Genomic DNA, 21,637 nt, shown 5'->3' on the forward strand with positions numbered 1-21,637 from the left:
CTTCATAACTACATTTCAAATTTGGCTCTAAAATTCAGCCACTCAGAATTTCAGGTGGATGCTTTAATGCAACTTCCTCCAAGAGGCCTTATAAGGTACCCAGGCACTTCCTACCACCCTTTCACAACAAGGATTCGTTGCAGGACAGTCTACACCTGAGTTATCGTGTACTCCTACTAGACACATCTCAAAAAGCTCTACTCCACGTAGATACCTACTCTACGTAGGTATCTAACAGTTGAATACCCTCATTTGTACCTATGGCAGGGGCCAGGTGAAATGGAGCCAACTCTAATTGGCAGGGGAACATTCACTTTGCCAAAGGCCTGCACAACACTCAGATTCAGAGTGATAATGCATCCCTTGCACCGAAGTAGGAACAAGTCCTAACACCGGTTTCAGGTAAGCAGCAAGAGGTCTACTTGACAAAAGCATACTTTTCAGCATCTATGTCACAATTCTTTGGACAGATTTTGGCCTTACTTCGGCTATCTGTATCCAGTGCTCAAAATGCCCATCTCTTCTTCCACTCCCTTTTGTCAACAGGAGTTGATATACCAGTCCTAGAGGGTGCTGAATCAGAAGGGAATGAAGAGGATGTTGGGGCAGTGTTGGAGGAAGCTGCGGTGGATTTCTCTCCCCTAGATCGCCGCCATATTGAAGAGGCGAACTTCATGCAGCATGCTTGCTAACGTTGAAAAGCTTGTCTCTGTCTGCAAAAGCCTTGCCATTGTGCACATTAATTCTCCTCTGTCTAACCTGGCCTCTTTGGGCTCAAATAGACTTACAAAGACTTATAAAACATTCCCTGTTTATGAACAGATAGTATGGGCGGTCTATAATGATTGGGTCACTCCTGAAAAAATTTTTACTACCCCAAAAATCTTTGCTGAACTTTATTGGAAAAAGAGTTTAAAAACAAGTGGGCTATTCCTGTGGTTGACCCTGCAAGCATACATCACACTATAAATACTAAAGATTTTCAGTATATTAAATATGGAACAACCAACGTGATTCTGTTTTTCAGGATTATGTGGTTGCAGAGCAATTACAACAGCTTCCCTCTGCTCTTCTTTTATGTGACAAATATCTAGAACGGCTGTAATCTGTTTATATGCACATAATCCTCTGGCTAATGTCTTGGACAGTAGAATCTGCCTGAAAGAGGAACTTCACTCATATGACATTTTAGGGAAGACATCTTTTTAGTGAGTCACTTCACCAATTTATAAAAGAGGTCACAGGTTGTTTAGGTTTTGTTTCTTCAGAGAAATGTGCCAAAACCCTCCTTCTCATGGGCTCCTAGTTCCATTAAACATAGACCACCTTTAAGCTCTTCCCAGGCTTCAGTTTCAAAATCTAGGTTCAGCCCTTCTTTTGCCACAAGACTTTGCCCAAAAAGACCACCAAGCCGAGCCCAAAGCCTTTTTCACAATGAAGAGATGCTCTCACTCTCAAAAGAGGGGGATGTCTGTTGCAATTAGCATCTCTCTGGGTCATAGACATCTCTGACCTGTAGCTTCAATTGGTGGTTCAAAGGCAGATTTACAGAAGGCCCTGAACTACTTCTTGTTCCAAGGAGTTGTACCAGTACTACCACAAGATGGGTTCAAGGGATCCTACTTAAACCTGTTCATGGTACCAAAGCCCAACAGAGGTATCTGTCCTATCTTGGACTTAATCCCTGAAAACAAAACCTTTCAATTTCCAAAGTTTCAAATGGACTCTGCACTTTATGTAATTGTCTCTCCAAGATAAGAGGAACACTTGGCATCCATAGATATTCACGATGCCTATCTACATGTTCCCATATACCCACCTCATCAGCAGTGTGTACACTTTGCAGTGGCAGACAGCTACTTCCAGTTTGTTGTATTGCCCTTCACCTTATTTTTTTCTCCCAGGGTGTTCACAAAGGTCTTTGCACCCTTGCTTGTCCTTCTCAGAACCCAGGGCATCCAGGTGACAGGCTATGTAGATGACCTCCTTCTGAAGGATTCATCTCCCTTAAAACACTCTGCGCAATTCAGCTGTTTCAGGTCTATGGGTGGATGACCATGTCAAAAATATGTGCTCTCCAGCCTTCCATGTGTCTAGAGTATCTAGGACTTGCTCCTGGATACATCGCAGGCAAAGGACTTTCTTTCAAAAAAATGTTTTTTTCTTTTTTCGCTTAAGAGCTTATGCACGACAGCTGAGATCCATATGGAAACCCCACAGTGTGTTTCGCCATGAGAGTTCTGGTCTAATGGTGTCCCAATTCGAGGCAGTACCTTTCTCTCAATTCCATTCAAAAACTCTCCAGTCAATGTGGAAAAAAGGCTCTTTCCCTAGATCTAACCATATTCCTTCTCCCCCCTCAACAAGAATGTCCTTGCTCTAACAGTGGGCAAACCCTTTCTTCTCTACAAATGGAAGGTTCTTACAACTGACTCAAGTCTGTTAAGTTGGGGGAGTCTTCCATTCATTAACTATTCAGGGAACATGGTCAAGAGAAGAAGCCAAACTCTCCATCAATATCTTTCAGCTCAAACCTGTCTGGCTGTCCCTCCAGCACTGGACCCCCTTCTAAAGTACACCCAATTTAGGTACAATCAAACAGTGTCACTACAGTAGCATATATCAAGCATCAAGGAGCCATGAGTAGCCTGACTGCCCTGAAGAAAGCAAACCAGATCCTCTCACAGACAGAAATTTGCTGCCCAGCAATCCCAGGAGTGGACAACTGGCAGACAAATTAACACCACCACCGCCTAGAACAAAGGAGATAGTCTCTTCATCCAGATGTGTTCGGTCTGTAATGCCAAAAATGGGGGACTCTGTTGTTACATCCTGATTCTAGGATGTCCACATGCAAACTACCCCTGTTTGTATCCAGAACCAAGGATACTCTAGCTCTGGCCTCAGATGCCCTAGTTATCCCCTGGTCCTAGTTCAGGCTAATCTTTGCTTATATAATTCCATTATATTATTGCCTATATTATTATATAATTACATTAAACAATTTAAATAAACTTTCTCCCTTTACAAACAGTCCAACACCGAGAATAAGATGTCAACTTTACACTGTTTATTACAGCAGGGAGGATTGCTAGACAATAGGGTTGCTTCTGGATGCCAAACTAAGGTTTCAGGTTTATAAGCACTTTAAAGAATAAATTTATCTTTAAGACATGTTAGAGGGTAGGTTCCCCATTTGTAGGCCGTTACAGTCGTATTTAGGGTGTAATATGTAACATGTTCCAGCACCTCCCCCTGCACCCCCCCCCCCCCCCTAATATCCACCTTTCTCCAGAAGGCTTTTAGTTCTCAATAAACTGCAAGGGTGCTGACTTGTACCCTTGTAGTTCATTGACAATTCTTCAAGGTTTCAAACAGAAATTTGCAGAGGTAGGAGCAAGTAAGCAGGAGGATATGTCTACAGGAGCCTGACATTCACTCACTGGTGCAATGCTTTGCAGGCTCCTGTGGGGAAAAAAAACACCATTGTTCTTTTTTACCTTAATGCAGAGCATGCATTAAAGTTTTAATAAATCCATGACCCGGAATTCACTATATCGGATCTTCCACAGTACACAGAGATGCAATTATTTTAGTAAATATAAACTGCCAAATAGCTTTTCTAACCAGCAGTATATAGTAGTCTTGTGACTTCTATCAGTGTCCGGCCAAACACTGGTTTATCTTGTAGGAGGAGTTTTCATTCTCCTCTGACAGTCCTATGAGGCTGCATGACCCCTGACCCTCTGTCTGGACAGCACTGATTGGCCCTGTGCCTAATAATGCACCCTCTAAAAAAAAATAAAAAAAAAAAAGCTCTCTAGCAATGCACACCATGTGCAGAATTTCCAGTGCTGCTCTGTACTATGGCAGATGGATTGGAGACTGTAAAAAAGGGGAGGATCCGAGAAGACAGGATCAAACAGCTTTTTTACACAATGCGAAGGAATAACCTCTTAGGTTCCACAGTGAGTATAACAAGCATGCTTTCCTGCATATACAGACTGCTTTTACTGTTGTGGGTTTAGTAACACTTTTAAGGTAAAAAACCTTCTGCCTTTAGCTAGAAAAAACATCAAATATTATAAACCTGGTAATAGTGTTGTACAGTGCTGTTTGTCAAGCTGTTCATAAAATTTGTGTTCTTATTTTTTCCAGTGCCAAAGCAACTTGCAGATGCTAAAGATGAAAAACAAAAATGATGTTAATGAGTAAGTGAAGTTTTGCTGTGATTTTTTTTTTTTTTTTTTTTCCATTCATTATAATTTTACACATTGGTAATGAACTAAGCAGCTGATCCAGTGTAGGGGAGAGCATAAGACTTAACTTTATAACCAACCACCGCAGCAGCTTGTACTCCATTTTAAATGTTCTGTCCTGCCATTGTTAGCTTCTAGAAGTGAATAGAAATACATAGTACTTCTGGGTATGAGGGAGTATGTGATTCTGTCCCCTTTAGTCCATGTAATAGTGCTGGTGTTTAGCAATTGGCCACTCATGCAGCAAGGACAATGAATAGAAAAAGGAAGTAAGTGTACACAGACTAGGCTTGATGTGGAGCTTATACAGGGCTGCTTCTAGCAGAAAACAATGCTGTGGGGGAATGAAGGCTAATTAAATATAGGCTACTGAAGGGCTAGATTTAAAATGAACCTGTTCTTTTGCTGTGCAAAGAACTAGTTACCAGCATCACCTGTGTTCTCCCTGCAGTAGATCTTTCACTTGTCTGACTTCCTTTAATATATTCTGCACTATGTCTCTGTGTGGAGGCGGCTATCTTAGTGTAGGCCTGGGTTTTCTTCCATGCAAGGAGAACTGTGTGCATTTCGGTAGATACAGTACATCACCAATTCCTCCATAGGAATTGAGACTCGCGGTCAGAGGCAGCAGGGCCTAATATCTCACACTGCAGATATACAATTTTGAGGCTGTAGGCACAGGATTGCCTAGGCATGCTAACTTACCAGAAAGTGCACTGCTATAGTAAAGCAAGCAGTAATTTCTGAGTAAAGGAGAAGAGGTCCATCACCTTTACACACTAGCAAAAACTGAGTACTCAGAGTGGAGTAGGGTTACAGGAGAGGTGCTCAGGGGGTATGTCCTCAAAAGCTTTGCCAGTGTAAAGTCACATGAAGGTGCAAGCCTATAACCCAGGATCTGTACTGTACGTTTAAGATGGGTACATTTTTCAGGTTACTGTTTAAGCATGATTAACATTTCTAAATGTTTCTTTATAGTAAATCTTCACTTTTTAAGCACAGTTGCACTTTAAGCATTTGCCATCTTTACTTGTAATTTCCATATATGACTGTTATTAGGACTAGAATCATATACACATATACCTATTATTTTGTTTGATCCTCAATTTAACATTTAATTGTTGATACCAGCCTTTTCCTTAATTTTCCATCCCCCTAGGTATGACTTGCTATGCTATGCTGTGCTTGGGTGGATTCTAATGCTTTGTAATTGGGTTCATTAAGCACTAATGTCTATTCTCATTTTAGGAAGCCTGATACTATGAAGCAGAAGAATGCTTTCCCCCCAAACTTTATTCATTCTTTGGATTCTACACACATGATGCTCACTTCATTGCACTGCTATGTGTAAGTTGTGCTAATGTCATTCAGGCACTTGATAGAGAACAAATCTGCCTGTCTGCCTGTATGTATTTTTGAGCTGCTGCAACCAAATCATTTTCATCTACACTTATGGTAAGGTCTTACCACAGAATTGGCCAATCCATTTTTGTATAATACTGTTAATTGCAGATAGTATTTAAAGATGGACCAAGCGTAACATGCCCCAACTTCAGTTCTAGGTGACCACTGTTGACATGTTTTCCCGTATTCTTTGCAGAATCATCAGTGACATGATTTAGTATGGTTATAATTATAGAAAGAGTCTCCTGTAATGTTGAACTTTCTATGTAGCAACTTAGAGGGGGAGTTTCTAGTCACATCTGATGCTGTGATACATTGATAAGCTGTGAATTGGGCAGGAGTTAGCCTGTCTGCAGTCTAAAAACACTAGCACAAGGGTTCTGCAGCTACTGATAACATGGTAGTGGGATTAGTAGGACTCTTTCACAATGTTATTAAACAGATAGATCCAAAGCAATCAGGAAACTTGCAGTCAAACTAGATATCCCTTTACACATATGGAGCTCCTACACCACAGTGTACAGACTTGATCCGTGCACACTCAGAGTTTGAGAAACATTGTGCTAAACAATCACATCTGCATGATGTACTTTCTCTCCTAGTCCATATAGAACATACAATACTAGCATTATTAACACATTTTGTTCAGTCTGACCATGTTGACTACTGTTTTTCTACAACCATTTTTCGGCAGACTTGGACTTACCTTTGTGTCTGTTCATGACTGTTTCTGGACCCATGCTGATACTGTGGAAATAATGAACAAGGTGAGAGGAAGTTGTTTGATCACCATGATCTTCTAAACTGCTGTACAACTTGTGCACACATACATGTGCATGACAAATTATGAAAAATGCATATATACACATTGGTTATGAACCATAAAGGTAAATGGAGTAGTAGTAACATTGTTGGAAAATTATTCAATGTAATAGCTACAACTTGAGAATGTAGTGTTTAGTCAGACTGAAAATTAAATTTTTTGTGTCACTGTTCCACCACATGCAAGTCAATGAGGACTTCGTATGCGAGCAAGAGGATCAGAATGACAGTCAAGAAATGTAATTTCCCTATCAACAATAGGACACAGCTCTGGATTCTATAAGTGGGTTATACTGCCACCTACAGGAGAATTAGGGCACTAAACATATCTTCACGGAGTCTACAATAAGCAACAGTCAGGTCCATAATTATTGGGACATCGACACAATTCTAACATTTTTGGCTCTATACACCACCACAATAGATTTGAAATGAAACGAACAAGATGTGCTTTAACTGCAGACTGTCAGCTTTAATTTGAGGGTATTTACATCCAAATCAGGTGAACGGTGCAGGAATTACAACAGTTTGCATATGTGCCTCCCACTTGTTAAGGAACCAAAAGTAATGGGACAATTGGCTTCTCAGCTGTTCCATGGCCAGGTGTGTGTTATTCCCTCATTATCCCAATTACAATGAGAAGATAAAAGGTCCAGAGTTCATTTCAAGTGTGCTATTTGCATTTGGAATCTGTTGCTGTCAACTCTCAAGATGAGATCCAAAGAGCTGTCACTATCAGTGAAGCAAGCTGTGTTGTCACAAACCGTCTCAGATTATTTGCAGCCTCCGCATCCGGAACTGATCTCAGAGAATACCTGCATGGAGCTTATGGTACAAGCACCTAAAGCAGAACTAAACCCAAAGATTTAACAGTTTTCCAAAACAGTTGATAACTGTTAATTACTTGTGTGCTTATGTCAAATCTCAGCCGAACTGTCAAGCCATCAAGTGGCTGGTGTCATAGCTGATCACATGTGCAGCACAATGGCAACTGAAGATCAAACCAATGCTAAGATGGCAGCTTTTTTAACTGTAAAAGAGAGGAGGGTTTAGTTCTGCTTTAAGTTTCTCTGTGATGCTACGTCGCATTCAAACTGCTTGGTTTCTTGTATCAGTTTGACTTTGGTGGTTATGCACAGGGTCATATGGATGAAGTATTGGTCTGCAGATCAGAATTTTAAAAAGGCTTCTGCAGCTCTCCTATATCAGAAATAAGCTCTTAGGACCTACACTGGAAATGTTCATCTTGAATGTCACTGGGTGTAAGAGTCTGCTTCTGTTCTAGTCTAGGATTGAAGTCAAAAGCAGTCCAGACTGATCTTGCACTCTGCTTCTCAGCCAACGCTCAAGGGCCTGCAAGTTGACTTCTCATAACAGTCTACCATCATACATAGAAGGCGTACTTTGGTTGGTGTGAGAACCTCAGGATCAGTCACCATTCCTTTTTCAGGTGGCAGGGTACTCCCCTTTCTCCAACCACGGGTTTGATGTGGTTATGGTAGGGACATAGTCCCTTTTTTTCCTCCCCAGCTACTGCTTGCTACAGCTCAGCATGCTTGGTATGGGTTTCTGGTTGCAGCTTATTGTGAACTGGTCCCCTGAACTCTGTTTAGTGCCCAGATCCTCTTGTAGGTAGCAGTGTAACCGATGGTATGAAATCGTAAAGCTGTATCCCTCAATGAACATCAGAGAAATGGTTATTTATAATGAGTACAAAATCCCATTTTTCAGCAGAAGTCAGCAGTGGTGTCCTACATGGTTTTCTCATAACAGGTTTTCTTAAAGTGGTATTAAACCAAAAAACAAATGTCATATATTTCCCAGCACAAAGACCACGGTGTCACTGAGAGCACTGGCTCCCATTCTGACGATCGGGACCCGGGACTCCCGGCATAGAGGCGAAAAAAAAGAAAAAGATAAACAAGTATTAAAAAAGAAAACAAAAAATACCTAGATCAAGGTTTAGTGTTTGGGTCAGGGTCAAAAGGTCAAGATTTAAAAAAAAAAAAAAAATAATTGGTATCAGTGTCAGTTAGGGGTTTATTTACTAAAGCTGGAGAGTGCAAAATCAGGTTCACTTCTGCATAGAAACCAATCAGCTTCTAACCTCAGCTTGTTCAATTAAGCTTTGGCAATACAACCTGGAAGCTGATTGGTTTCTATTTAGAAGTGAACCTGATTTTGCAATCTCCAGCTTTAGTAAATAAACCCCTTAGTGTCAATGTCAGTGTATTTTAGGTAAAAAAAGACAAAAACAAAATGCGTACTATTGTTTCTGGGCTGTACTACGAGTACAAATAACATACGCATATATGATATCGCTGCGATCATCAAGAGCTGGATAATTTATTTTGGGTTGTTCTTTGGTGGTAGGTTATGGTAGTAACAAGAAAAACACAGCTAAATTAAAAAAATATATATATTTTTTTTTCTTTACTATTTTGGGCCAGTTTTCCTTTGATAATAAAAAAAAAAAATCAGGAGATATCCATTACCATTTACCACCAAATGAAAGCCCAATTTGTCCCAATTTTTTTGAAAAAAAAAACAAGGTACAATTCACCTGGATGTACAAAGTAGTTGTGGTGATATGTACGGTTTTACTAACATGTCAAAATTGCAAAAGTGTGCTTAGGCATTAAGATTTATTTTACCCTTAGGCGTGAAGGGGTTTTTAAAATAGGAAGCTGAAGTGCTCCTGATAATTCCTAACTACCTGTAGTCATGAAATTTATGGATGTGCACACATAATATGGTCTCCTTTTCCATTCTCTTTAAAAAATTGCTTGCTGAAACAGGTAGGCTTATTGCAGAGTTTCCAGTTTTTTTGATAATCTTGGTTTTTCCTCCGTGAGCTCAGTCAGACCTAAATTGGTGAAATTTTCATTTTTACATGATGTTAGGTCTTCAACATTTGTTGAAGTAGCTTTTCTACAATTTCAACCTTTTTCTCCTTTAGTTTTTCCATTTCCTGTTGTTGTGGTATGTTAATGCAAGTCAGTTATTTTAAATCTGTTGTATTTTCTTTTCGTATGAGATTTGTATCTCTCACAGCAGAAATTTTCTGTATAGTTATTATAGGTGTTTAGGGAAGACTAGCGGGTTCTGTTCTTTTACCACACATTATATTCCTCTCAATAGCACCAAGGGGGCTTTTGAAGTTTGACTTATAAAAAAGCAGATACTTACCTGAGGATCCAGCACTGTCCTCACACCCTCACTGCTTCGCTGACCTTCAGGTCCCCAGTGCCGGCATACTAACTGCTTCACAACTGGCTGCGTTCTGTGAATGGTCCTACAGTCTCCTGGGACCTGTGACATGTCCCAGGAGGCTGCAGGGAGTGATCACCTAGGTGGTCAGAGCAGGAGTGGGTACCTGTCAACATCAGTTACGCGCTTCCCCTACTCCACCCCCCCCCTTTTTTTTTTTAAACAAAAAAAAAGGGTAATTTTAAAGTTAATGGCAGCAACATGTTTCAAAACCAGTTGGGACAGGACAACAAAAAGCTGGCAAAGTAAGTGGTAATAACAAGGAAAAGCTGGAACATTTTTCAACTAATTAGGTTAATGGGCAACAGGTCCCATTTCTCCACTGATGTGCATTATGAGGCTGCAGTGATGGGCACTGATAGGCTGCACTGATAGGTGGCACTGATGGGCACTGCTGAGGAGGCACTGATGGGCATTGACAGGCATCACTGATGGGCACTGAAAGGCAGCACTCATATATGGCACTGTTAGGCGGCACTGACTGGCACTGTTAGGCCGCACTGATAGGCAGCACTGACGGGCACTGATGCACACTGATAGGTGGCACTGACTGGCACTGATAGGTGGCACTGATTGACAGCACTGATAGGTGGCACTGACTGGCATTGATAGGTGGCACTGACTGGCATTGATAGGTGGCACTGATGGGTGACACTGAAAGGCAGCACAGATGGGCACTAATATGTGGCATTGATGTGCACTGGTAGGCAGTGATATGTGGCATTGATGGGCACTGGCAGGTGGCATGGATGAGCACGAAGAGCTGGCACTGATGGACACTGACATGTAGCACTACTGGGGCTACATAGATCATCAGGGCACACTGATAATCAGTGCTCTGATGATCTGTGCACATGTCCCCTCCGAGGAATGCCGATTACCAGCTCTCCTCTCCTCACAAGCTGTCAGCGTGACCGCTCGTGAGGAGAGAAATAACAATAACCGGCATTTCCCTATTTACATGCGATCAGCTGTGATTGGACACAGCTAATCACATGACCGAGCCGACATCTTCAGCTCTTTCCGTGGATCGCTGCGCTGCACGCTCCCGGAGCCACGCATACACGGTGAGAATGGGAGGACCTCATATGATGTCCTCCCAGAACGAGAGAACCGCCTTGCGCATTGGACTATATGGTGGGCGGAAGGTGGTTAAAAGTCTACACACCCCTGTTAAAATGTCAGGTTTCTGTGGTGTAAATAAATGAGATAAATATAAATCATATCTGAACTTGTTACACCTACCTTTTAATGTGACCTATAAACTGTACAACTCAATTTAAAAACAAACTGACATCTTTTAGGGAAAGGAGGGTGGGGGGGAGGGGGAGTAAACATAAAAAACTAAAATAATGTGGTTGCATAAGTGTGCACACCCTCTTATAACTGGGGATGTAGCTGTGTTCAGAATTAAGCAATCACATTCAAAATCCTGTTAAATAGGAGTCAGTACATACCTGCCATCATTTAGAGTGCCTCTGGATTAACCCCAAATAAAGTTCAGCTGTTCTATTAGGCCTTTCCTGACATTTTCTTAGTCGCATCCTACAACAAAAGCCATGGTCCACAGAGAGCTTCCAAAGCATCAGAGGGATCTCATTGTTAACAGGTATTAGTCAGGAGAAGGGTACAAAAGAATTTCCGAGGCGTTAGATGTACGAACACAGTGAAGACAGTCATCACCAAGTGGAGAAAATATGGCACAACAGTGACATTTTAAAGAACTGGACGTCCCTCCAAAATTGCTGAAAAGACGAGAAGAAAACTGGTCTTACAGCACCATTAAAGGAGCTGCAGGAATATCTGGCAAGTACTGGCTGTGTGGTACATGTGACAACAATCTCCTGTATTCTTCATATGTCTGGGCTACGGGGTAGAGTGGCAAAATGGAAGCCTTTTCTTACGAACAAAAACATCCAAGCCTGGCTAAATTTTGCAAAAACACATCTGAAGTTTCCCAAAAGCATGTGGGAAAATGTGTTATAGTCTGATGAAACCAAGGTTGAAGTTTTTGGCCATAATTCCAAAAAATATGTTTGGCTCAAAAACAACACTGCACATCACCAAAAGAACACCATACCCACAGTAAAGCATGGTGATAGCAGCATGCTTTGGGGCTGTTTTTCTTCAGCTGGAACTGGGGCCTTAGTCAAGGTGGATGAAATTATGAACAGCTCCAAATACCAATCAATATTGGCACAACATCTTCAGGCTTCTGCCAGAAAGCTGAACATGAAGAGGAACTTCCATCTTTCAGCATGACAATGACCCAAAGCATACATCTAAATCAACAAAGGAATGGCTTCACCAGAAGAAGATTAAAGTTTTGGAATGGCCCAGCCAGAGCCCAGACCTGATTTAGATTGAAAATCTGTGAGGTGATCTGAAGAGGGCTGTGCACAGGAGATGCCCTCGCAATCTGACAGATTTGGAGTGTTTCTGCAAGGAAGAGTGGGCAAATATTGCCAAGTCAAGATGTGTCATGCTTGATAGACTTATACCCAAAAAAAAGACTGAGTGCTGGAATAAAATCAAAAGGTGCTTCAACAAAGTATTAGTTTAAGGGTGTGCACACTTATGCAACCCATATTTTCGTTTTTAATTTTTACTTCCCTCCACCTAAAAGATTTCAGTTTGTTGTTCAATTGAGTTGTACAGCTTATAGGTTACATTAGGTGGAAAAAGTTCTGAAATTATTTCTTTTGTCTCATTTTTTAACATCACAGAAACCTGACATTTTAACAGGGGTGTGTAGACTTATTGTATCCACTGTACATATACCATAACTTACAGCACAAAATATCAAAAGATTCAGAGAATCTAAAGAAATCTGTGTATAAGGGACAAGGCCAAAACGCAATATTGGATGCCCGTTATCAGACAGCACTGCATAAAAAACTGGCATAATTCCGTGATGGACATCACTGCATGGGCTCAGGATAACTTCCAAAATCACTGTCTGTGAACACAGTTTGCCATGCCATCCAAAAATGCCACTAAAAGCTCCATCATGCAGAGTCTTATCTGAACATGACCCAGAAACACTGCCATCTTTTCTGGGTCAAAGCTTTTTAAAATGTTTTGTTGCAAAGTGGAAAACTGTTCTATGGTCAAACAAATCAAAATTTGACATTATTTTTGACAATCATGGGTGCCCCTTCCTCCGGACTAAAGAGAAGAGGGACCTTCTGGCTTGGTATCAGTATCCAGTTCAAAAGCCTGCATCTTTGATGGTATGGAGGTGCATTCATGCATATGGAATGGGCAGCTTGCACATCTGGAAAGGCACCATGAATTCTGATGAATATATATCCAGGTTTTAGAGCAGCATATGCTCCCATCCAGATGAAGTCTTTTTCAGGGAAGGCCTTGCATACTTAGCAGGACAATGCTAAACACCACATACTACATCTATGACAACAGTATGGCTTTGTAGTAAAGGAGTTTGGGTGCGCAACTAACCTGCCTGCTGTCCAGACCTTTCACCAATTTAAAAATATTTAGTGCATCTTGAAATGAAAAATAAAACAATGAAGACCCAGAACTGTTGAGCAGTTAGACTCCTATATCAGGCAACAAGGGGACAACATTCCTCTCTCAAAACTCAAGCGACTGGCCTGCTCAGTTTCCAGATGTTCACAGAGTGTTGGTAAAAGAAGAGGGGATGCTACATCATGGTAAACATGCCCTGTTCCAAATTTGTTTGAGACATGTTGCTGACAGCAATTTCAAAATTACCTTGTTTCTGAAAATAGTACATTTTCTCAGTTTAAGCATTTGATATGTTTTGTATTTGCTATTGTGAAAAAAATATAAGAGTTTGAGATTTGCAAATCATTGCATTGTGTTATTTATGTAGATTTTACACTTTATAGGTTTGTCGGGAACAGTTTGTGTCTTTACATACTCAGCCAATTCTACAGGACCTATCGAAATTCTTGATACAGAAATACTGCAATTGGTGAGTACACAGGTGCTATGGACAGGGATAGAAATCAGTATAATGAAAGGTAAATGCTATATCAGTTGTGGATATTATGGAAGACATTCTATGACCATGTCTGCAATTTGTATCTTGTAGTGATATTTTTAAAGCAAACAGTCATTTAGGTACATGTACACTCAGGAAGAAAAATGTAATTTCTTCCATTGGGGAACACAGATTCTTTCAACTTTGGGTTAAAATTCTATTAGTAGGAGGATCAGAGACTGGCAAACTAAATTACTGTAGATTAGTAAAGGATAACATTTTTCACCACCAGTATGGATGTCTTTTCAGCTCTGCTACGTGAAAGACTAACCTATGTTTGCTAGCACCTTTTTTCCTATTCTCATGAGTTCTTTTTCAGTGAGGACTTTTTCTACATTGCTGCTGGGGCTTGTCTCTTCCATTGCAGCTATATATGGTACGGCCATCCTCATCCAGGATATTGGTGTACCTGCTAGTTTTGCTGTGCACAAGGTTAGCACTGTGCTGGCATCATCCGCTGGGTGGAGTACAGCATGAGCTTCGTACTTCCTTGCGGAAAGGAAGCACTTTCCTGCTGCTGCTTCTTTCTTTTTGTATTAAAGTTTTTAAACACAAATAACAGAATGATCAGCATCGAACATTACAACTGACAAATAAGAGAAGAGTAGGAGTTCAATAACCAGGAGTGTAAAGAAGGGCCCACAACAGAGGAGGGCTGAGTAATACAAACAATTACATTTCAAAACAGGCCTAAGGCATAGGACAAATGGGTACATAGGAAACCAATACAAAAAGGTAATTAAAGTTTGCAAATAGGTAGCATGGTGCGCTACAAAAGGAAATACCATTGGGGGAAAGTGTGTGTGTTGGGGGGGGGGGGGGCAGACTAGAAGATTCAATGAAGAACAACCCAGCCAAGATCACAGAGGTTAGAAATAAGGAATCGGGGTGAAGATGGGAAGAGCCATATTCTGACTGATACCAGATGTCCCAGATCTTGTTAAACTGTAATAAAGTACCATTCACAGAAGCTGTGAGGTATTCCATTCTACAGATATCAGTGATGATGTTTAAGAGTAATGAACGAGTAGGTGGTTCCACTGATAACCAGCATATAGGAATAGCTCTTTGTGCCGCCAGCAATGCATGATATATCAGCTGTTTAGATGATTTACTAAAACCCGAAAAGAGTGGGTCCAATGGTAAGTTAACCTTAAATAGCATTTGAAGGAGAGACATCACAGACACCCAGAAAGGTTGTATAAGTGGGCATTGACAAAAAATATGGAAATGAGGACCTATGTCACTGCCACATCTCCAGTTGTGAGAGTGATGAGTCGGGACGATGCAGGACTTCTGGGGTTCTGTACCAAAACAGTAGTATCTTAAAAAAAAATCCAGAGGATTTGGAAGCAGAACTTCATATCTTCTCCCAACTAGAGAGAGGGATGGGTCTCTGCAATATCGGAGCCCATTTTTTCATTTGGGTATGAAGATCCACCGTGAGAGGAGTGGCATCATGAAGTAGTTTGTAGACGGCGAACATTAGATGGAGCTGATATGGGCCTTGGGCGCAGGTGTATTCAAATTTAGTGGGCCTATCTAAGAAGAGGGATGGGGATAGAGAGGAGAAAAAGTTTAATTTGGAGGTAAGAATAATGTAAGTGTTTGGGAATATATTTGGACTGTAGGTCTCCGAAAGGAGAGCTTCTTACGAGTTACTGGATGAACAAAATGACATAGCTGAAATAAGGCGGCTTGAGTCCATGGAGCCATGCGCCCATAGGAGAGTCTATCCATTATTAGAGGATTAAAAAGTACATTAGTGAGGGGGAGGCATAGTGAGGAGAGAGAGTACCTTTTATAAGTAACAAGCTAAAGTAAATAACATAAGAGCTAAACAAAAATGTTTGATGTGTCGCTGTAGAGAGATGGGGACCACACCAGAGCACAAGGATGGACAGAGTAGAGGGAAGCCATTTCAATTTGTGACGTATTGGATCGACCATGAAGTGATGGGACGTAGATGAGTAGCATAGTAATATTTGATGATATCTGGGGCCCCCAGCCCTCCACATGTTCCGGAAGAGAAAACAACAGAGCTGGCGACACAATGGGCTTCGGTATTCCATAAGAAATTCAGAAACCAGCAAGGAAGTGTTTTGAGTTGGGATATGGGTATAGGAACTGGTAAGGTTTCAAAACACAAAGCAATTTAGGCAGAATAGACATTTTTATGACGTTTATCCTACCCAATAATGAGATGAGATAAGTGTCCCACTGTTTAACCATACAGCTGATGTCTAAGAAAAGTAGGCTAGTTGGCGGTGAATAAGGTAGAGTATGTTGGAGTTAGATGAACTCCATTGAACTATATTACCAAAATTATTCACATAATGCACATAATAATGCACATAAACTTTAATGGCATCCCAGTCTTAGTCCGTAGGCTTCAGTATTGAGTTGGCCCACCCTTTGCAGCTATAACAGCTTTAATGCTTCCGGGAAGGCTGTCCACAAGGTTTAGGAATGTGTCTATGGGAATGTTTGACCATTCTTCTAGAAGCGCATTTGTGAGGTCAGGCACTGATATTGGATGAGAAGACCTGGCTTGCAGTCTCAGCTCTAATCCATCCCAAAGGTGTTCTGTCAGGTTGAGGTGAGGACTCTGTGTAGGCTAGTCAAGTTACTCCATCGCAAACTTGTCTTGGTGTGCTGACGCCTTAAGTGTTCCCTTAACTGGAACGAAGGGGACAAGCCCAACCCATAAAGAACAACCCCACACCATAATACCCCTCCACCAAACTTTAAACTTGGCAAAATGCAGTCAGGCAAGTACTGTTCTCCTGGCAACCGAAAAATTCAGACACATCCATTGGATTGCCAGACAGAGAAGCATGATTCATCACTCCAGAGAACACGTCTCCACTGCTCTAGAGTCCAGTGGCGGCGTGCTTTACACCACTGCATCCACCGCTTTGCATTGCACTTTGTGATGTAAGGCTTGGATGCAGCTGCTCGGCCATGGAAACCCATTCCATGAAGCTCTCTACGCACTGTTGTGCTAATCTGAAGGCCACATGAAGTTTGGAGGTCTATAGCTATTGACTCTGCAGACAGTTGGCAGTTCTGTGCACTTCCGCACATTTTACGTGGCCTACCACTTGGTGGCTGAGTTGCTGTTGTTCCCAGTTGCTTCCACTTTGGTATAATACCACTAACCGTTGTCTGTGGAATATTTGGTAGCAAGGAAATTTCACGGATGGACTTATTGCACAGGTGGCAGGCTATCACGGTACCACACGAGTTCACTGAGCTCCTGAGAGCGACCTATTCTTTCACAAATGTTTGTAGAAGCAGTCTGCATGCCTAGGTGCTTCATTTTATACACCTGTGGCCATGGAGGTGATTGGACCACCTGAATCCAATGATTTGGGGGGTGTCCCAAAACTTTTGGCAACATAGTGTATTTGAGGGTTTGGGCACATAATCTACAAGGGTAGGTCTGTTGTAGAATAGGTAGAAGATCTGAGGGGATAAGGATAGGAAGGGCTTCATTCTTAGATGGATTAACCTTATAGGCCGATAGCGATCCAAATGCGGACAGTAGGTTATGTAAAGATGGGAGGGATAAGAGAGGATTTATTATTGTTAACAGAATGTCATCAGCAAAAAGGAAAAGCTTATATTCCCGCTGTTTCATCAGAACTCCCTTTATATCTGGGTGAGAATGAATGGCTGCCACCAGAGGTTTTAGACATAAAATAAAATGTAGGGGCAATTAGAAGCAGCCCTGCCTGATCCCATTTGACATCAGGAAGGAAGGAGACAAAAAGCTGATAATTGAACTCGGGAGGTAGAGCAAGAGTACAATGCCTGCAAAGCTTCTAGGAAAGGGTCTTTAAAGCCGTAATGGGACAAAGTAACAAACATATAAGGCCAGCTCAAATGGTCAAAGGCTTTCTGAGCATCTAGGCTTAGTTGGAGGGCCAGATGGTGAAATTTATTCAGTAATTAAATGAGGTCAATAGTGTATCTGGTATTGTCTCCCGCATGTTGAGCCAGAACAAATGCCACCTGGTTCCTATCAGTTTTAAAAGAAGTTGGGTCAATCTATTAGGTAAAATGTTCGTAAAAATGTTATAGTCTGAATTTAGTAATGTGATGGGCCTATAATTGTCTGGGATAGAGGGGTCTTTCCCCCCGCTTGGGTATTACGGTAATATATGCAAAAATTGGAAACGGGGGACTTTACTTTCATGGATAGTTATAAAGAGCTAGAATCTAGGGTTGTAAAATATGTGAAAAACTTTTGTAGTATGTATAAGAGAGTCTGTCAGGACCAGGAGATTTTTATGATGGTAAATGTTTGATAACATGTGTTAGCTCTTCTGGGGAGACAGCCGCATTTGATAGCTGTAAATTAGAGGAAGACAATTTAGGCAAGTTTAAAGTAGCGAAAAAAGAATTGAATGCTTCTTGTTTAAAGGTGAAATGATTTTCGAGAGTCAGACAATTATACAGCTTTCGATAAAAAGTTTCCAAAGACCCTTGCCATGGACTGGGGCAGTGTGTAGGTGTGCCGTCTGCTTGAATAAGGAAATCGGGGAAGGAATGAAAAGGCTGGGGTTTGTTTATTCACTAGTATTCTGTGGGGTTTATTAGAGTACTCATAGAATTTTTGTTTAGACCAAATTAGGGATTTAGCTGTTTTAGTCATGGACAGAGGCTTAAGCTGATTGCGGAGAGAGGTCACCTCTCGGAGGCGAGCCACCATGGAAGGAAGGATAGGTTGTCTGTCAGAAGTGCTTAATATATAAAACAAGCATGCAGCGCTCCTATATGATATAAAACAAACAAAATACCAAACGCATGTATATTACTTGGAATTTGAGAAATATGCTTATATATGTGCAAAATGGTGCATAACGCACATGGCTATATATCGCCAAGCATGGATAAGTTCATGAGTGGATTTCCCAAGTTCAAACGTGAGGATGAGTGACAGTCTGTTTGTAGCAAACTTCAATATATTCGTGACATCAAATGGTGAAGAAAAGAGAATAATATGCACTAACCAGATAGCGCTATATAAACGCATGTAGATGATGAGATCATCTAGGTGTGAGCATCTGGACCCAGGTGTTCTGATTATGGCAACATCTATCGCAGCATTACAGCAGGATTTCCAAATGGCAGGGGTATGATTGAAGACCACCGGAGGGAGCCAGCAACCAGGATCACTTCAGACCAGGTATCCCAAAGCATATAGTATGTTCGCCGACCACCAGGGGGAAAAAGAGCTCAGGAGAGTATCCAATAGTTGTCAGAAGTGCTTAGTTTGCCCAACAAGGTGTTCCTTAAAGTGTTTGAGTGTTTGAGTCTTTTTTAGGGTGGTAGCCAATGAAGATACATTGTCCCCTGAAAAGGCCTTGTGGGCTTCCCACAAAGTGGTCTCCTCAGAGATGGAACCCTCGTTGAGTTAGAAAAACTCAAGACTCTCCATGATGGAGAAGTGATTATTAAGACAACAGTGGCACTTTTTAAGGGGTGTTGCAGAAAGTGTAGGATCCAAAAAGACTGGAGCATGGTCGGACCAGGTGAGTTGACTAATTTCAGAAGCTACAGAACTGGACAGAAGAGGGGCAGAAATGATAAAGTAATCAAGTCTAGAATACATTTTGTGAGGGGGGGGGGGGGGGGGGGGAGTACAATGTGAATTGTTTACCAGTAGGATGCTTTGTCCTCCAGGAGTCTAGGAGGTGATAGGTTCGGAGGAGTTTATGGAAGGAGGTGGACAAAGCGTGTACCTGGTGAGATGGGGTGGAGGGGGATAAGGTGCGTCTATCTCTTGTGGGAGAGAAATCGGTATTAAAGTCAAAGCCAACGTTCGTAACAGGTTGGGAAAAATGTTGCAAAAAGATCAAAAGCTGAAGTAATAAATTTAATTTGTCTGGAATTCGGAGCATACATATTCATGATAGTGAAAGAAGTAGCCATATAATTACAGTACAAAATCACAAAATGCCCCAGGGATCAAGATCAAGATTGGGGGACTTTACCCAAATAGGGCAAGCAAGTCTGATGAAAATTGCCACACCAGCATTTCTGGTAGGGTCAGAGGCCAGGAAGGAGGTGGGGAACTGTTGGCACATTTAAAAGATCCCCCTAGGGCAGAAATGTGTCTTCTGTACTAGGATCACATCAGCTCCTGAGTGTTTAAACTCTTTCATCACCAACCACCATTTCTTAATGAAATTCAAACCTTTTACATTGTAGGTCATTATTTTTAAAGCCATAATTCTAAGACATCAAATAGCATATGGAAGCATAAGATAGAAAAGAGGTGTCCCAAGGTACATGTAACATAAGTAGGCCCAGGTTTTTGAACAAGGCTTTCCCTTCATATAGATCTCAAAGCACATGCTGGATGCCATCTTTGGTAGCTACTAGGCGAAACGGGAAGTCCCAGAAGTAGGAGACATGATTTTGTTAGGTGGGCAGTGATAGGCCTCAGATTGCATCTTTTAGCACAGGTAATAGGTGAAAGATCATTAAAAATCTGAATTCTGTCACCCTTCGATTCAATATGTGACTTATTGCAAGTAGCTAGAGTAAGGGCTTCCTTGAATTCATAGTAGTGAAAGCAAACAATAACATCTCTGGGTCGTGCTCCAAGAGGAGGTTTAGGGGCCAGGGAATGATTGGTCAAGATGCCAGTCTATGTCCGCAATGTCAGGGGCCAAGGTGTTGAACAAGCCCAGGAGATAAGAGCGCAGGTTGGTGTCACTCACGCCAACATCTACAGTCTACAATCTTGTTGCCCTCTGTTCCTAGATCCTATTCCTTCATTGGAGTTGTCTTTAGATCTGGCAGGTGTGGTTCCTCTGCCCTTTCAGCTGAGGTTTTTATTACAGTTTGTAAGACTTTGTGTCTCAAATCACCCAGTTATTTGCAGACTTTTACTGCAGAGGCCACAAGCACGCTTCACCACCTTACGCACATTTTGTATCCGATTTACCTGTGGCCTTGACAGATTCTGAACCATCAGCCACTGACACTCCAGTCTTTGATTGGTAAGCTTCCCCTGAGGGGAGTCGAAGTCCACTGCAACTACTTCCAGATTTAAAGAGACTGTTTTGGTTCTCATTGTTCGAATATGCACTTCACTCAAACTAGAAGATCAACTCGTTGATTAAGTGTTCTTGCATAGCAAGAGCACTTATTGTTATCTCACAAGTATATTCTTATTATAGCCAAATTTGCCACGCTAACTCCTCCCACAGTTTTTACACTACAAAGACAAGTAATATATCAAAACGTGCGGATTGTTCCCGATCAGATTGCTATTACTTTGTGGAACATTTCGCCAAATCGTTCACGAAATATCGCGGTTTTTGTGGCGAAATTTTCCCATAGGAATGCATTGAGCAGCAGAGCACAGCTAGAGTGTGCAAAGGAAAAATCAGAACATGATTTGTAAACTGCCATCACTCTGTCATTTTCAAGCCCACCTACACATATCGTATATCAAAACGTTCAGCTAACCCTGCTGTCACTAAAAATGTTCACGGCTAGGACATACTCCTGATAGTTTTCAGAATATGACCATTTGTTTGCAAATCACCCCTCCCATTGACTTTCATTGAAACTCCACTCTAGATACCTGAAATTTTAAGGGACGTTTTTAAACTGCGTCTGTGCCTTCATTTTTTATCTTTCAGAGACATACTATACAACAAAATTTAGCCCTGCTTCTTGTGATTATCACAATATAAGGCTCTTTGCTGTAACATTTATACTTTTAAAACTACAAGTGTTTGAAGATGGCAATCGCCAGTGAAGTTGGCAAGTTTAAACACTGTTTAGAACAGACATGCTGACATTCCTGACTGAGTGAGTTGCTACAGCA

General features: G+C 41.4%; 1 protein-coding gene across 3 annotated transcripts in view; it reads left to right on the forward strand.

The window, feature by feature from the left end:
- Positions 1–21,637, forward strand: part of POLRMT (RNA polymerase mitochondrial) — a 162,412-nt gene that overhangs the window by 96,333 nt on the left and 44,442 nt on the right. For all 3 annotated transcript variants that reach the window (XR_016307397.1, XR_016307398.1, XM_089657455.1), the window contains exons 16-19: positions 4,159–4,211; positions 5,508–5,606; positions 6,358–6,430; positions 13,631–13,716. Coding sequence is in view for 1 of the 3 variants with exons in the window: in XM_089657455.1 (XP_089513581.1) it covers positions 4,159–4,211; positions 5,508–5,606; positions 6,358–6,430; positions 13,631–13,716 (311 nt within the window). In the remaining 2 variants the exon portion in view is untranslated. The remainder of the gene's footprint in view (positions 1–4,158; positions 4,212–5,507; positions 5,607–6,357; positions 6,431–13,630; positions 13,717–21,637) is intronic.

The sequence above is a fragment of the Staurois parvus genome, unplaced genomic scaffold, assembly GCF_062004578.1.
Source record: "Staurois parvus isolate SC_StPar_1 unplaced genomic scaffold, SC_StPar_1.0 ptg001003l, whole genome shotgun sequence".
NCBI lineage: Eukaryota > Metazoa > Chordata > Amphibia > Anura > Ranidae > Staurois > Staurois parvus.